This window comes from Rhinoraja longicauda, chromosome 4 (genome assembly GCF_053455715.1).
Source record: "Rhinoraja longicauda isolate Sanriku21f chromosome 4, sRhiLon1.1, whole genome shotgun sequence".
Classification (NCBI taxonomy): Eukaryota; Metazoa; Chordata; class Chondrichthyes; order Rajiformes; family Arhynchobatidae; genus Rhinoraja; species Rhinoraja longicauda.
Genome location: NC_135956.1, coordinates 11,026,780 through 11,043,748, shown reverse-complemented (window position 1 = coordinate 11,043,748; position 16,969 = coordinate 11,026,780). Strand labels below are relative to the sequence as shown.

The window sequence follows — 16,969 nt, the reverse complement described above, 5'->3', positions numbered from 1 at the left end:
TGATCATATTGAATGGCGGCACTAGCTCAATGGGCCGAATGGCCTACTCCTGCACCTATTTTCTATGTTTCTAAGTATTCTTGATGCAAAAAACCCATATAACTTGGGTCAACCAAAGACAAAAACAATGCCCCCCAAAGTATATATAGTTCAGAGCTTTGAAGGTTGTAGTGTTTTATAGTCTGATGGCTGTAGGGAAGAAGCTGCTCCTGAATCTGGACGTTATAGTTTTCAGCCTCCTGTACCTTCTTCCTGATGGCAGGAGAGAAATGAGCGTGTGGCCAGGAAGCTGTGGACCTTTGATGGCATTGACTGCCTTTTTGAGGCAGCGCTTCCTACAGATCCTTTCGATGGTGGGGAGATCAGTACCTGGGATGGACCGGGCAGCATCTACCACTCTCTGTAATCTCCTTAGTGATCAAGATAGGATCACTGACTTTTTTTTCTTTTCTTCCCTCCTGTCCACTACTCTGAAACTAAATGTAGCATTCCTAATCTTGGCTCACATCAACACCCACCATTTTTTTCTTGGTATTTACGAAACAAGCCAATGTTAAATGTGGCCTAAACTCCTGTGACTGCATTTCGGTATTTGAAAGGTCTGCTGTGCAAATGTTATTGAGCCAGAATTTACTGCCACTGGCAAGCCATGTGAAGTTGCCATTATCCCATGTGCTAAGTTCACAAGTTATAGGAGTAGAATTCGGCCATTTGATGCATCAAATCCACGCCACCATTCAATCATGGCTGTTCTCTGCCTCCTAATCCCATTCTCCTGCCTTCTCCCCATAACCCTTGACACCCGTTCTAATCAATAATTTGTCTATCACTGTCTTAGAAATATCCAATGACTTGGCCTCCACAACCCTCTGTGGCAATGAGTTACACAGATTAACTACCCTCGACTAAGGCAATTCCTCCTCACCTTTCTAAAAGAGCATCCTTTAATTCTGAGGCTATGACCTCTGATCCTAGACATTCCCACCAGTGGAAGCATCCTTTCCACATCCACTCTATGCTTTTCATTATTGTGTAAGTTTCAATGAGGTCCCCCCTCAACTTTCTAAACTCCAGCGACTGGAGGCCCAGTGCTGTCAAACGCTCATCATATGCTAACCCACTCATTCCTGGGATCATTCTTGTAAACCTCATTTGGGCCCTCTCCAGAGCCAGTACATCCTTCCTCAGATATGGGGCCCAAATTTGTTCACAGTACTCCAAATGCTGCCTGACCAGTGCCTTATAGAGCCTCAGCATTACATCTCTGTATCAGCTAGTTCTTCCCAAGATGGGAAGAATGGTATTCGACACTGACACAGTGGGAAGACTGTGTCATCATTTGGCAACTCCAGCCCATGAAACAACTTAAATAAATGCCAGGCAGCTAAGCCATATACTCAGGCTTAGCTGACTCTCAAGTCTAACAAGAATTATAAGTGTCACTGTGCCACTGACATTCAGACACCTTTGCCAACTAATAAAAAAATCAACAAAACAAACTTGCAAATTAGAAGAAATTATTAAAATCAGCTGATTTTTGTAAACTGAACTTATTCTTCTTTGAGTTTAGTTCATTGTCACGTATACCGAGGTACAGTGAAAAACTTTTGTTGCGTGCTAACCAGTCAGCGGAAAGACTATTCTTGATTACCATCGAACAATCCACAGTGAACAGATGCATGATAAAGGGAATGGTGTGAATTACGTTTAGTGCAAGATTAAGCACAATTAAAGATAGTCCGAGGGTCTCCGGATCAGTGTACAGATACATGGTAAACGGAATAACCTGAATAAGAAATGGTGCTTTGGCAGTAGAGATTTATGAGTGAAGCGATTGTAATGCGTGATTGCAGATCCACTTCTGTGACTATTACACAAAAAGTTTGCCTGGATTGGGCACCATCTTGCCTACATAACTTTTGACTCACTTGCTTATTAGGTATCTACCTCGGTAGTAGACGTACACTCTGACAGTATACAGTCTTACAGCGTGGAAATGGGCCCATCAGCCCCACTTGCCCACACCGACCAACATGTTCCATCTACACTAGTCCTACCTGCCTCCGTTTGCCTCATATCCTTCTAAACCTGTCCCATCCATGTAACTCTTAGTTTTCTTAAACGCTGTGATAGAGGGCGGCACGGAGGCACAGCGGTAGAGTTGCTGCCTTACAGCGAATGCAGCACCGGAGACTCAGGTTCGATCCTGACTACGGGCGCCGTCTGTACGGAGTTTGTACGTTCTCCCCGTGACCTGCGTGGGTTTTCTCCGAGATCTTCGGTTTCCTCCCACACTCCAAAGACGTACAGGTATGTAGGTTAATTGACTGGGTAAATGTTAAAAAAAAAAAAAAAAATTGTCCCTAGTGTGTGTAGGATAGTGTTAGTGTGTGGGGATCGCTGGGTGGTGCAGACTCGGTGGGCCGAAGGGCCTGTTTCCGCGCTGTATCTCTAAATCTAATATCTAAATCTAAATCTATCTGCCCTAACTACCTTCTCTGGTAGTCCGTTCCATACACCCACTGCCGTTTGTTGCCGGGGAGGTTTTCACCTTATTGCCGTCTTGACTGGATGGCCCCTCTTCCCAATACTTCCACTGGGGCTGATGTGTTTTTAATCAGATTGGCCGCAGCAGAATTAAGAATTCCTATTTATTTATGTTTCCAGAAAATCCTCCCTCAAGAAGAAAATGAACACATATTGAAGTTTTTTGAAGCAAAATTTGACTTGAATACTTTCAGGTAAAGTTTGACAAGGTGTTGTGCAGGAGGCAGCCTCTCATTCCTGCTATCTGTCAGCCCTGCTCTGCATGCCTGGATACATTGGGTCAGGTTCCACCTCTGGTTGACCACGATGCCCCCATTGTTAACCAACTTGCTAACATCGTAGAACATAGAAAAGTACAGGTTGACACAAAATGCCGGAGTAACTCAGCGGGACAGGCAGCATCTCTGGAGAAAAGGAATGAGTGACGTTTCGGGTCGAGACCCTTCTTCAGTCTGAGTTACTCCCAACATTTTGTGTCTACCTCCGATTTAAAGCAGCATCTGTAGTTCTGTCCAAAACATTGAAAAGTACAGCACGGGAACAGGACTTTTAGCCCACCATGTCTGTGCTGAACATGATGCCAAGATAAACTAAACTTATTTGCCTGCACATGATCCATATCTCTCCACCTAAAAGCCTCTTAAACACCACTATAGTGTCTTGTTCAACCACCATACCTGGCGGTGCATTCCAGGCACCCACCGCTCTCTGTGTTAAAAAAAAAAGCTAGTCCTCCACTTCTCATTTAAACTGTGCCCCTCTCGCTTTAAAGCTATGCCCTCCAGACCTTGAGATTTCCACCCTGGTGTAAAAGGTTCTCACTGTCTACCCAATCTATACCTCTCATAATTTTAACTACTTCTATCATGTCCACCCTATCAGGAACCTCTGGCATTCCAAAGAAAACAATCCAAGTTTGTCAAACCTTTCCATGTAGCTAATAATCTCTAATCAAGGCGATATTCTGGTAAAACTCTCCAAAGCCAACACATCCTTCCTGTAATGGGGCGACCAGAACTGCACACATTGCTCCAAATGTGGCCTAACCCAATTCTGTTAGAGCTACATCATGACTTCCTGATATAGTCAATGCTTTGACGAGCATACCATATGCATTCTTCACCACTCCATATCAACTTGTGTGGACCTTGTCCCCAAGATCCCCCTGCATATCAATGTTATTAGGGATCTTACTATTAACTGTATGCAGGCATTGGAGCCCCCCCCCCCCTCGTCTCTACAATTTACTGGTCAATTAAACTACAAACATGTACATCTTTGGAGCGTGGGAGGAAACCGGAGCACCCGGAGAAAACGCATGTAGTCACAGGGAGAACTTGCATTGTACCTCCCAAAGTGCAACACTTCGCATTGCTTGGATTAAAATCCATTTGCTATTTCTCCACCCATTTCTAAAGTTGATCTATTTCCCCGCTGTATACTTTGACAACCTACCTCATTGTAGGCAACGCCAGCAGTCTTGGTGTCATTTATTAATTTTGACAACTTAAAGCTGAGCATGTAAATATGTGCAGTGATATGATGAATGCAGCTGTATTGTAATACTTGAATTGAAATCTGGTGTTGCTCTTTTTTGTAATTGTAAATATTAGCCACAAGAAAGAGGTACACCAGATGACCACTTTTTAAAAATAGAGCTAATGTATTACAACACTTAAATCCATGTATCTCACAGCGGCAGAAGTGCTGCCTCATAGCTCCAGAGACCCAGGTTCAATCCTGATCTCATGTGCACTCTGTGTGGAGTTTGCACATTCTCCCTGTGATCGCGTGGGTTTTCTCCAGGTGTTCCTGTTTCCTTCTGCATCCTAAAGACGTCCAGGTTTGTAGCTTTATTCGCCCTCTGCAAATTGGCCTTGGCGTATAAGATGCAAAAGTGGGATAACGGAGATAACATGTGCCCTCTGTGTGGAGTTTGCACGTTCTCCCTGTGACGGCTTGTGTTTTCTCCGGCTGCTTTGGTTTCCTCCCACACTCCAAAGTTTGTAGGTTCATTGCCTTTTGTAAAACTGTAAATTTTCCCGAGTGTGTCGGATAGTGCTAGTGTACGGGGAATGCTGGTCGGTGTGGACTCAGAAGACCCTGTTTCCACGCTGTTTCTCCAAACACTTCAATCCATTTTTATTGAAACATGTAAAGTGTCATTAATAAAAATAGAAGTTTTTACATTTCCTAAAACAACTAGGTTGAGTTTTGTCTAGAGATACAGCACGGAAAAGGCACTTCGACCCACCGAGTCCACGCCGACCAGCGATCCCCGCACATTAACACTACCCAACACACACTAGGAACAATTTTACATTCATACCAAGCCAATTAACCTACAACCCTGTACCTTTTTGGAGTGTGAGAGTAAACAGATCTCGGAGAAAACCCACACGGTCACGGGGAGAACATACAAACACCATACAGACAAGCACCTGTAGTCGGGATCGAACCTGGGTCTGGCGTTGTAAGGCAGCAACTCTACCGCTGCACCACCGTGCCGCGGTTGTATGGGCAGACAGACTTGCTCCTTTTGCTGCGACCATTATTGCTCTACTAATAATGTATTTCTTTTCTTTTCCCACTCAGAGATTTCAGCACAAATTTGTTGCTTTGTCAGGAAACGTTCCAGACACCGTCGCAAGAGTTCTTTATTCGACTGACCCAGACCTGTCTTCTCCCCTTCTGTATGTCTGTGATTCTGATCTGCCTTCTCTCAACTTTGGAAGTTGTTGCCAAGAAGTTTCGGTAAAGAAGAAACTAGAAGTTGTCGAAGTGGATTATTGCAAGACACGGCCGAATATCTTGGCTTGGTTGTTAATGAATATTTCAACACCCACAGTCCTCTTGTGTGGAAAAACCTATCCATCAGATCCCCTAAAAATCTCTCTCCTCTTACCTTAAACCTATATGGTCTAATTGTAGACTCCCCTGCCCCTGGAAAAAGACAGTAACTGTCCCTGCCATCTATGCCTCCCATAATTATTTTAACCTTTTTTGTCAGGTCACCCCTCAGCCCTGTTCTCTGGGGTAAATAGTCTCAGCCTGTCCAATCTGTCCTTCAAGTCAAGCCATTCAGTTCAAAGAAGTAAAAGCTTACTAAAGTCTACACAGAAAACCTTGACACAAAACCGTTACAAAATCAATAGCTTGAATTGATCTGTGTAGGAAGGAACAGCAGATGCTGCTTTAAACCGAAGATAGACACAAAATGCTGGAGTAACTCATCGGGTCAGGCAGCATCTCTGGAGAGAAGGAACAGGTGACGTTTTGGGTCGAGACCCTTTTTCAGATATTATGCTGTGACATATGCAACTAACAGAAGCACTGTCAAACACAACAGTGAGTTGCATGAAATGCCATGACAATGGTCTAAAGCACAATCATAGAGGTTGACTTTAAGGTAAAACCTCGAGTATTGAAATGCAGGGAGGTTGAGACAGGAATTGCAAAACCTGGGGCAGAAACAGCTGATGATTAAAGTGGAAAAGTTGACAGAGGCCGGAATTATCCGTGGGTTGTAAGGCCGGAGGAGAGCGCAGATTGGGAGGGCCATTACCAGAGAGGGCTTTGAAGACAAAGATTATCACCTTCAAATCAGGGTATGACTTAACCATACCAGTGTAAGTCAGGAAGCAAATAGGTCACAAGATGACACAACTTACTGTAAATTAAAACAGAGGCAGTGCGGTTTTAGATGATCTTCAAGTTGCAAAGGATTTAGCGAGGGAAGCCGGGCAGGATTGTGCGGGAATAATTCAACTTTGTTGTTAGTTTAGTTTGGTAATACAGCATGGAAGCAGGCCCTTCAGCCCACAGAGTCCAGCGATCACCCATACGCTAATTTTATCCTACACACTAGGGAGAATTTACAGCAGCCAATTAACCCAGAAACCTGCACGTGCTGTCTGTACGGAGTTTGTACGTTTACCCTGTGACCATATGGGTTTTCTCTGGGTGCTCCAGTTTCCTCCCGCATTCCAAAGACGTGCAGGTTTTCAGGTTAATTGACTTCTGTAAATAGTCCCCAATGTGGAGGATAGAAATAGTGTGAACGGGTGATTGCCGGTCGGTGCGGACTTGGTGGGCTGAAGACCTGTTTCTACTCTGTTTCTCTAAACTAAAAAGACATATTGTCTTTCCGCTGACTGGGTAGTGCGCACAAAAGCTTTTCCCTATACCTCGGTACACATGACAATAAACTAATACTGTAAATAAACTAAACTAGATCCGTATTCATTTTAATGTGTAAGAAGGAACTGCAGATGCTGGTTTAAACCGAAGATAGACACAAAATGCCGGAGTAACTCAGCGGGCCAGGCAGCATCTCTGGAGGGAAGGAATGGGTGATGTCACCCATTCCTTCTCTCCAGCAATGCTGCCTGTCCCGTTGAGTTACTCCAGCTTTTTGCGTCTATCTTGATTTTAATGTGTCAGTTTACCCTTGAACTTTGTTTTGTTTTAGTAATGTGCCACAAAAAAGTGATGGTGTGCCAGATATTGTGGTGATCGGTGAGAGGCCGGAGGTGGTTTACCACATGCTGCATATGGTGCTGTTCGGCTCACTGGCACTGATGTTCCAAGGGTAAGTGTGTTCATGGTGATCTTCAGACTACCTTTTCAGCGTATAGTAATGATCATATCATATCATATCATATATATACAGCGCGGAAACAGGCCTTTTCGGCCCACCAAGTCCGCGCCGCCCAGCGATCCCCGTACATTAACACTATCCTACACACACTAGGGACAATTTTTACATTTACCCAGTCAAATTAACCTACATACCTGCACGTCTTTGGAGTGTGGGAGGAAACCGAAGATCTCGGAGAAAACCCACGCAGGTCACGGGGAGAACGTACAAACTCCTTACAGTACAGCACCCGTAGTCAGGATCGAACCTGAGTCTCCGGCGCTGCATTCGCTGTAAAGCAGAAACTCTACCGCTGCGCTACCGTGCCGCCCGAGAATCAAGTTCTTAGAACTTGTAAAAGTGGAGGAATTCTAGCAGTTTAGGGCTGGCCTTTTAAAATATATATATTAAAAAATCCATACCTGTCTTGCCCAGAGTTGGTGAATTGAGGACTGGAGGACATAGGTTTAAGGTGAGGTCTAGCGGATGTCTACCAGAGTGCATTGTATACAATGATATCTGATAGAGGGTGTTATTTCCATTTGTGGACATGTGATGGTGCTATTGAGCTACTTCTCCCCAAATGTAAAATGTTGTAAACTAAGGGGGGAATTTACTGGAAAGTTTCTTGGAAAGTATCTGTTAATGAAGCTTGATCCTGCAGTTAATATAAAACAAGGATGTAATGGGAATGTTGCCAGGACTAGAGGGCCTGAGCTATATGGAGAGGTTGGGCAAGGAAGGACTTTATTCACTGGAGCGCAGGAAGCTGAGGGGTGATCTTATGGAGGTGTATAAAATCATGAGGGGATTAGATATGGTGAATGCACAGTCTTTTGCCCAGTGTAGGGAATTAAGAACTAGAAGGCATAGGTTTAAGGTGAGGGGGAAAAGATTTAGAAACATAGAAATATAGAAAATAGGTGCAGGAGAAGGTCACTTGGCCTTTCAATAGACAATAGGTGCAGGAGTAGGTCATTCGGCCCTTCGAGCCAGAACCGCCATTCAATGTGATCATGGCTGATCATTCTCAATCAGTACCCTGTTCCTGCTTTCTCCCCATACCCCCTGACTCCGCTATCCTTAAGAGCTCTATCTAGCTCTCTCTTGAATGTATTCAGAGAATTGGCCTCCACTGCCTTCTGAGGCAGAGAATTCCACAGATTCACAACTCTCTGACTAAAAAAGTTTTTCCTCATCTCTGTTCTAAATGGCCTACCCCTTATTCTTAAACTGTGGCCCCTGGTTCTGGACTCCCCCAACATTGGGAACATGTTTCCTGCCTCTAACGTGTCCAACCCCTTAATAATCTTGTACGTTTCGATAAGATCCCCTCTCATCCTTCTAAATTCCAGTGTATACAAACCTAGTCGCTCCAGTCTTTCAACATATGACAGTCCCGCCATTCCGGGAATTAACCTAGTAAACCTACGCTGCACGCCCTCAATAGCAAGAATATCCTTCCTCAACTTTGGAGACCAAAACTGCACACAGTACTCCAGGTGCGGTCTCACTAGGGCCCTGTACAACTGCAGAAGGACCTCTTTGCTCCTATACTCAACTCCTCTAGTTCAAGGCAGTACTGCCATTCAATATGATCATGGCTGATCATCCAAAATCAGTGCCCCGTTCCTGCTTTTTCCCCCATATCCCTTGATTCAGTTAGCCCTGAGCTATATTCAACTCTCTCTTGAATAATTCAATACCTAATTGTCTCTGAATAGGAACCTGAGGGGCAACTTGTTCACATAGAAGTTGTGGATACGTGGAACAAGCTGCCAGAGGAGGTAGTTGGGGCAGGGACAATAAACAGTATTTCAAAGATATTTGGACAGGTACATGGATTGGAAAGAATGAGAGGGATAAGGGCCAAACGTGGGCAAATGTCCCATTTACTCACGTTTGGCCCTTATCCCTCTGACAAAGAAGGGAAGGGATTGAATTTTTTGCCTTCCATCACAGTGAGGAATGTGTAGGAGTCACTGGTGAATTGGTATGACTATGGTAAATCGAATTCCTCGTATGTTGCAAAACATACTTGGCTGATAAAGTATGATTATGATGATTAGATGGGATGTCTTGATTTGATCGGCATGGACAAGTTGGGCCGAAGGGCCTGTTTCCGTGCTGTATAACTCTTAATTCATGTCTAACGCTTGCTGCATTTTGTACCTTTGCAGCCTGAAGTATTTATGGACTCCGTATGCCTGCATGTTTGCTGCCTTTGGTGTATGTTCCCCTGAGCTATGGATGACTGTGTTCAAGTGGTTGCGGCTGAGAACAGTGCCTCCATTGCTTCTGGTGAGTTCACAATGTTCCTTGAGATTGCTGCACCTCACACGCTCTTAATTATTGTCCACTAAAGCACGTTTTTTTTCCATTTTAGGCCCTTGTATTGAGCACTGCAGTCCCAACAATAATAGGATTCCGCATTTGGAAGGATGTGAGTACGTTAGCACATTTCTAATTCAGTACTATGACTGTGTTGATAAGTGGAAACAAGATTGATTTGAAATTATAGTTTAGTTTATTGTCACGTGTACTGAGGAACAGCGAGAAGTTTTTTGTTGTATGATATCCATTCAGCGGAAAGACTATCCATGATTACAAACAAGCCATCCACAGTGTGCAGATACAGGGTAAAGGGAATAACATTTAGTACAACATAAAGTCCAGTAAAGTCCGATTAACGATAGTCCAAGGGTCTCCAATGAGTACTGTATGTTAGGACCGCCACTCTCTGGTTGGAGAGTGGACTGTTCAGTTGCCTGATAACAGCTGGAAAGAAATTGTCTCTGAATCTGGAGATGTGCGTTTTCGCACCTTTGCACCTTTTGCCTGATGGGAGAGGGGAGAAGAGGGAGTGTCCGGGGGTGAGATTGGTCCTTGATTATGCTGGTGGTATTGCTGAGACAGCATGAAGTGTAGATGGGGTCAATGGAAGGAGGTTGATTTGCATTATGGTCCTTGTTTTCAAAGTCCTTAGTCAATATTCGCCTCTCGCTATAATTTCCTTCAAATTTAGATATCTGCCTTCTTCCAGTTCCAGTGGAGAGGTGTGTAGGAAGGAACTGCAGATGCTGGTTTGCACTGAAGGCAGACACAAAATGCTGGAGTAACTCAGCGGAACAGGCAGCATTTCTGGAGAGCAGGAATTGGTGACTTTTCGGATTGAGACCCTTCTTCAGACTGAAGAAGGGTCTCGACCCGAAACGTCACCAATTCCTTCTCTCCGGTGGAGGACTGCAGTTATCTAAAATTGAACGGAATTAGAGGGCGAGGCAAATATTGTGTCAGGAATATGAAAAATAGGGGTGAGAATTGATTAGTATGGGTGTCAGGGGTTATGGGGAGAAGCATGGGGTTAGGAGGGAGAGATAGATCAGCCACGATTGTATGGCAGAGTAGACATGATGGGCCAAATGGCCTAATTCTGCTCCTGTCCCTTATGACATGAGAATTATAAAAGTTCGGGATAAAGGATAGGAATAGAATTAGGCTATTCGGCCATCAAGTCTACTACATCATTCAATCGTGACTGATCTATGATCATCTCCAAATTTCATTGCTCACCTCTTGGCAGCTCCCATTTGTTTCATGCTCTTGGTTTCCTCCCCCAAAACCTTCATGCCTTCCACTTTTTGTCTTTTTTTAAGGAGAGGCATTTTGTGATTGGAATTTGAGAAATGTGGAAACGTTTTAACCGTTGTACGATTTTAAACTGAATAGTTAAACGAGCAGGAGCGTTCCCAAAGAATGTACAGAAAAACAATAAAGTTATTGAATTTTATTTAAAAACTAGGAGGGCACTATGATAGCTTTTGAAGGCACTGGGCCTGTACTCGCTGGAGTTTGGAAGGATGAGGAGGGACCTCATTGAAACTTACCGAATAGTGACAGGTTTGGATAGAGTGGATGTGGAGAGGATGTTTCCACTAACGGGAGAGTCTAGGACCAGAGGGCACAGCCTCAGAATAAAAGGACGTACCTTTACAAAGGAGATGAGGAGGAATTTCTTTAGTCAGAAAGTGGTGAATCTGTGGCATTCATTAACATGGATGTCTGTGGAGGCCATTTTCATATCTTCTAGGAGAAGAAATTCAGCGATTCGGCCCATCAAGTCTACACCATTCAATCATGGCTGTTCTATCTCTCCCTCCTAACCCCATTCTCCTGCCTTCTCCCCATAAACCCTGACACCCGTACAAATTTAAAAAAAATGTGAAGGCAGAGATTGACAGATTCTTGATTAGTAAGGGTGTCAAGGGTTATAGGGAGAAGGCAGAATGGCCTAATTCTGCTCCCAAGACTTATGAACTATGATTTTATTTTCTTAAAATGTTATTGAAAACAATGTATAAAATATAAAAAGTTTTCACAGGGCCCTGATATAGTTGCTTCGGAAGTGATACTACTTTGCATTGCAGAAGGCATTATATAGCATATCTAGTCACTCAGTGTGGATTAGGACTTGGGTCTGTGTCCAAATACAGGTTTCCCACAGCTTCCAGACATACCGTGTCCAGATACGGTATGGTGGCACAGCGGTAGAATTGCTGCCGTACAGCGCCAGAGACCCGGGTTCGATCCTGACTACAGGTGCTGTCTGTACGGAGTTTGCACGTTCTCCCCCTGACCTGCGTGTATTTTCTCCAGGATCTTCGGTTTCCTCCCACACTCCAAAGACGTACAGTTTTGTAGGCTAATTGGCTTCAGTAAAGATTGTAAATTGTCCCTAGTTTAGTTTTAGTTTAGAGATACAGCGCAGAAACAGGCCCTTCGGCCCACAGAGTCCGCACTGGCCAGCGATCCCTATACACTATCACTATACTACACACACTTGGGACAATTTCACATTTATACCAAGCCAATTAACCTACAAACATGTACATCTTTGGAGTGTGGGAGGAAACTGAAGATCTCTGAGAAAACCCACACGGGTCATAGGGAGAACATACAAGTGGGGGAACGTAATTTTGAGGATTGTGCTAGTGTATGGGGATCGCCGGGCGGCACGAACTCGGTGGGCCAAAGGGCTTGCTTCCGCGCTGTATCTCCAAACTAAACTAAAGGCTTTCAGACGAGCAATGTGGCATCCTGTATTAATATACGGTTAATGTACGGGGGTCAGGGGTTATGGGGAGAAGGCAGGAGAATGGGGTTAGGAGGGAGGGAGGGATAGATCAGCCATGATTGAATGGCGGAGTAGACCTGATGGGCCGAATGGCCTAATTCTGCACCTGTCACATGACCTTGGGATTTTTGGCCACATTTTCCACACTTCTCTCGACGGACATATTCTCGACGACCGTTCCAAGTGTAGGATCTCGGCAAGAAAATGATCAAGTATCCCTGTCGGTTGCCGCACACTCTTGGACTTTGGTAGCAGCTCTGATGTTCAGTTAAATTAATTATTTAAAGGTCAGATGCACACAAGAATCGCAGCCAATTAGTGCCTGGTCTAATTTCACGATTGACATGATTTCACCTGGAAAAATCACAAGCTTGATCTACTCTGTGTGAAAATGAATTTTGTTCAATTAATCTTTTTTTTCCTTTAATAAAAGGACATTGCATGCTTCATCTTCCAGGCACAGTCTTACAGAGATACACTGAGATACAGTGCTGATACAGACCCTTTGGTCCACCGAGTCCGCGCCGTCCAGCGATCCCTGCATATTAACACTATCCTACACACGCACTGGGGACAATTTACATTTACACCAAGCCAATTAACCTACAAACCTGTATGTCTTTGGAGTGTGGGAGGAAACCGGAGATCTCGGAGGAAACTGGAGATCTTGGAGAAAGCCCACGCCCGTCACAAGGCGAACGTACAGACAGCACCTGTAGTCCAGATCGCCACATTCTTGCCACAGAGATCTCTACATCCTGTATACAGACCTTCCTTCAAAGTCGGTGGCAAGCGTTCCTACTTTACCGCTGGCTTAAAATTGCAGGGCCTTTGAGATGATAGTGTTGTATGATAATGGCATTTTAGTTTTACAGAAACAGCATGGTAACACTGCCGAGTCCACCCTGACCATCGAGCGGCACTTTGGCACCACTGGCAGAGCCGCTGCCACGCAGCACCACAGACCCGGGTTCCATCCTGACCTCGGGTGCTGTCTGTGTGGAGTTTGCACGTTCTCCCTGTGACCGTGAGTTTCCTCCAGGTTCTCCGGTTTCCTCCCACATCTCAAAGACCTGTGGGTTTTGTAGGTTAATTGGCCCTCTGTATATTGCCCCTCTTGTAGGGAATGGATGAGAAAGTGGGATAACTTGGAACTGGTGTAAACGGGTGATCGATGGTTGGCGTGGACCCAGTGGGCCAATGGGCATTTTTCCATTCTCTATATATCAATCAAATGATCACCCGTTCACACAAGTTCTATGTTGTCCTATTTTCTCATCCATTCCCTACATGGGAGGGGAGAAATACAGGTGAATTAACCTAAGAACCAACACGTCTTGAAGATGGCCCGATGGCGCAGCGGTAGAGTTGCTGCCTTACAGCGCTTGCAGCACCAGAGACCCGAATTCAATCCCGACTACGGGTGTTGTCTGTACGGAATTTGTACGTTCTCCCCGTGACCGCGTAGGTTTTCTCCGAGATCTTCGGTTTCCTTCCACACTCCAAAGTCGTACTGGTATGTAGGTGAATTGGCATGGTGTATGTATAAAAAAAATTGTCCCTAGCATGTGTAGGATAGTGATAATGTGCAGGGATCGCTGGTCGGCGCGGACCCGGTGGGCCGAAGGGCCTTTTTCCGTGCTGTATCTCCAAACTAAACCCAAATGGTCAAAGGGAAAACATGCAAACTCCACACAGATAGAACCCAAGATCAAGATCGAACCTGGGGCTCTGGCGCTGTGAGGCAGCAGCTCTACCAGCTGCAATTTGTTACATAGCAATTTGTGCTGTATATGTTGGTTCCAATATCTTGAATATTTTTATAATCCTGTTGAAACTACATTACGGAGTGGGAAACTGCAGATGGAGGCAGAGTGGGAATGCTTACGATTGCAAGAAAACCGTTGGTTTTAGCAATGGAAAAGCTTTGGATCGGATGCACCCAATTACTTACAAAACGGAGATGTCTTTATTTGCATTGGTCATGTTTTCTTGATTGAACTTCCCAATCATTTGAGTTTTGGTTTAGTTTATTGTCATGTTTACTGAGCTACAGTGAAAAGCTTTTGTTGCGTGCTAACCAGTCAGCGGAAAGACTATAAGTGATTACAATTGAGCCATTTGCAGTGTACAGGTATGAGACCACGTGGGTGAAAAAAACCGTTTTGGCCCCCACTGCCTTCTGGCAGAGAATTCCACAGATTCACAGATGGAAAATAAAACGTTTTCACGCAGTGAACCTGTGGAATTCTCTGCCACAGAAGGCAGTGGACGCCAATTCACTGGATGTTTTCAAGAGAGAGTTAGATTTGGCTCGTAAGGCTGACGGAATCACGGGATGTGGAGAAAAAGCAGGAATGGAGTACTGATTTTGGATGATCAGCCATGATCATCTTGAATGGAGTTGCTGGCTCGAATGGCACGTATTTTCTGTTTCTATGATAATGGGTATAATATTTAGTGCAAGACAAAGTCCAGTTAAAGATAGTTTGAGGGTCTCCAGTGCGGTAGATGGTAGAGAGGAGATTAACAAGGGCATAGTTAAAGTCAGAAATGCTGTTGTTGGAGTAGAGATTTAAAAGAGTGGAGCGATTGTAATGCGTGATTGGAGATCCTCTTCTGTGACGCGTACACAGAGCCGCCTGGTTTGGGCACCACCTTGGACCCTTTGGTAGACACCAAATGCTGCAGTAACTCAGTGGGACAGGCAGCATCTCTGGAGAGAAGGAATGGGTGACGTTTCGGGTCGAGACCCTTCTTCAGACAGTCTGAAAAGAAGGGTGTCGACCCAAAACGTCACCCATTCCTTCTCTCCAGAGATGCTGCCTGTCCCGTTGAGTTCCTCCAGCATTTTGTGTCAATCTTTGATTTAAAACCAGCATCTTCAGTTCTTTCCTACACACCTTGGACTCTTTGTCACTCTGCTGTGATGCAGTTGAATAACCTGACTGGGGAGAAGGCAGGAGAATTGGGTTGAGAGGGAGAGATAGATCAGCCATGATTGAATGGTGTAGACTCGATGAGCCGAATGGCCTCATTCTGCTCTCATCACTTATGACCTTAACCACATCCACTTTATCCAAACCTTTCACTATTCGGTGCGTTTCAATGAGGTCCCTCCTCATTCTGTATTAAGACTTTTGGCCACATTTGGCTAATTCTGTTCCTATGACTTATGACATTAACTACAGATTCTTTTGGTGTCTTGTACCTGCCCTCTTCATAGAAATTCTGATGCCTTTATTACACCATTGCCTTCTGCAGAAGGTTAACTATGCTAAAGTCATGCCTTTATGCCACAGTCATGGCCACAGAAGGCTGTGGAGGCCAAGTCAATGGATATTTTTAAGGCAGAGATTGACAGATTCTTGAGGGTGTCAGGAGTTATGGGGTGAAGGCAGGAGAATGGGGTTGAGAGGGAAAGATGGATCAGCTTTGATTGAATGGTGGAGTAGCCTTGATGGGCCGAATGGCCTAATTTTGCTCCGATTGTGACCATGAACATTACACTTGCTTATGTTTGTTTTGCTGAACTCTGTATAGTTAAGTTGTAATATTACTTGTACTTCAGTTCTTTCCAGATGCAATGAGTGAGCTGTCTGAACTGCAGGAGTTTTTTGATTCAGATACTGTCGAGCTGATGAACTGGATCATGTAAGTTGTTACATTCGTACAATTTTATTTTTAAAGTCTGTGCTGGGGAACTTGGATTTGCACTGTCTGTCAAATTCCAATGGGCAAGTGTAAGTGACAATGTTATCGTGAATCTCAGAGCGGCACGGTGGCGCAGCGGTAGAGCTGCTGCCTCACAGTGCCAGTGACCCGGGTTCCATCCTGACTACCGGTGCTGTCTGTATGGAGTTTGTTCGTTCTCCCTGTGACCACGTGGGATTTCTCCGGGCGCTCCAGTTTTCTCCCACACTCCAAAGACGTGCAGGTTTGTCGGTTAGTTGCTTTCTGTAAATTGTTCCCAATGTGTAGATATAACTAGTGTACAGGTGATCATTAGTCGGCGTGGACTCGGTGGGCCGAAGGGCCTGTTTCCACGCTGTATCTCTAAAACTAACAACTAATTAATTTGTTGTTAACAAATTCAAAATGTAAAATATTGCAGATGATGGTATTCATGAAGCATACTATTGAGCCATTCAGTTAGGGCATTATTTAACTGTGGCCTAACTCCACATGTGTAGGAAAGAACTGCAGATGCTGGTTTAAATCAAAAATAGACACACGTAAAGCTCGAGTAACAGCAGAACAGACAGCATCTCTGGAGAGAAGGAATGGGTGACGTTTCGGGTCGAGACCCTTCTTCAGACTGAAGTCTGAAGGGTCTCGAGCAGAAATGTCACCCATTCCTTCTCTCCAGAGATGCTGCCTGTCCTGCCAAATTCCACATGTCTGCAGTTGCTCTGTACCTCCTACGGTGTTCAGTTATGAAGATCCATCGTTCTAGATTTAAAATTGACCTGACATTGGTTGCTGTTTGCGGATAAAGTGTTTCACATCTCTACCACCCTTTGAGTGTGGATGTGTTTCTCAATTTCATTTAAATATTAGGCTCTAGTTTGTGCTTCTGGGCTTCTGAATCTTAGATTCCAAAAAACAATTAAAAATACTTTCCCTTTTCTTCAGAGATGCTGCCCGCC

General features: G+C 44.6%; 1 protein-coding gene across 6 annotated transcripts in view; it reads left to right on the top strand.

The window, feature by feature from the left end:
• The window catches only part of LOC144592571 (putative C-mannosyltransferase DPY19L4), an 87,323-nt gene that overhangs the window by 48,402 nt on the left and 21,952 nt on the right, over positions 1-16,969 (top strand). For all 6 annotated transcript variants that reach the window (XM_078397169.1, XM_078397170.1, XM_078397172.1 and 3 more), the window contains 6 exons: positions 2,668-2,741; positions 5,143-5,301; positions 7,019-7,138; positions 9,367-9,487; positions 9,573-9,629; positions 15,892-15,974. In XM_078397169.1, coding sequence (XP_078253295.1) covers positions 2,668-2,741; positions 5,143-5,301; positions 7,019-7,138; positions 9,367-9,487; positions 9,573-9,629; positions 15,892-15,974 — 614 coding nt within the window. The remainder of the gene's footprint in view (positions 1-2,667; positions 2,742-5,142; positions 5,302-7,018; positions 7,139-9,366; positions 9,488-9,572; positions 9,630-15,891; positions 15,975-16,969) is intronic.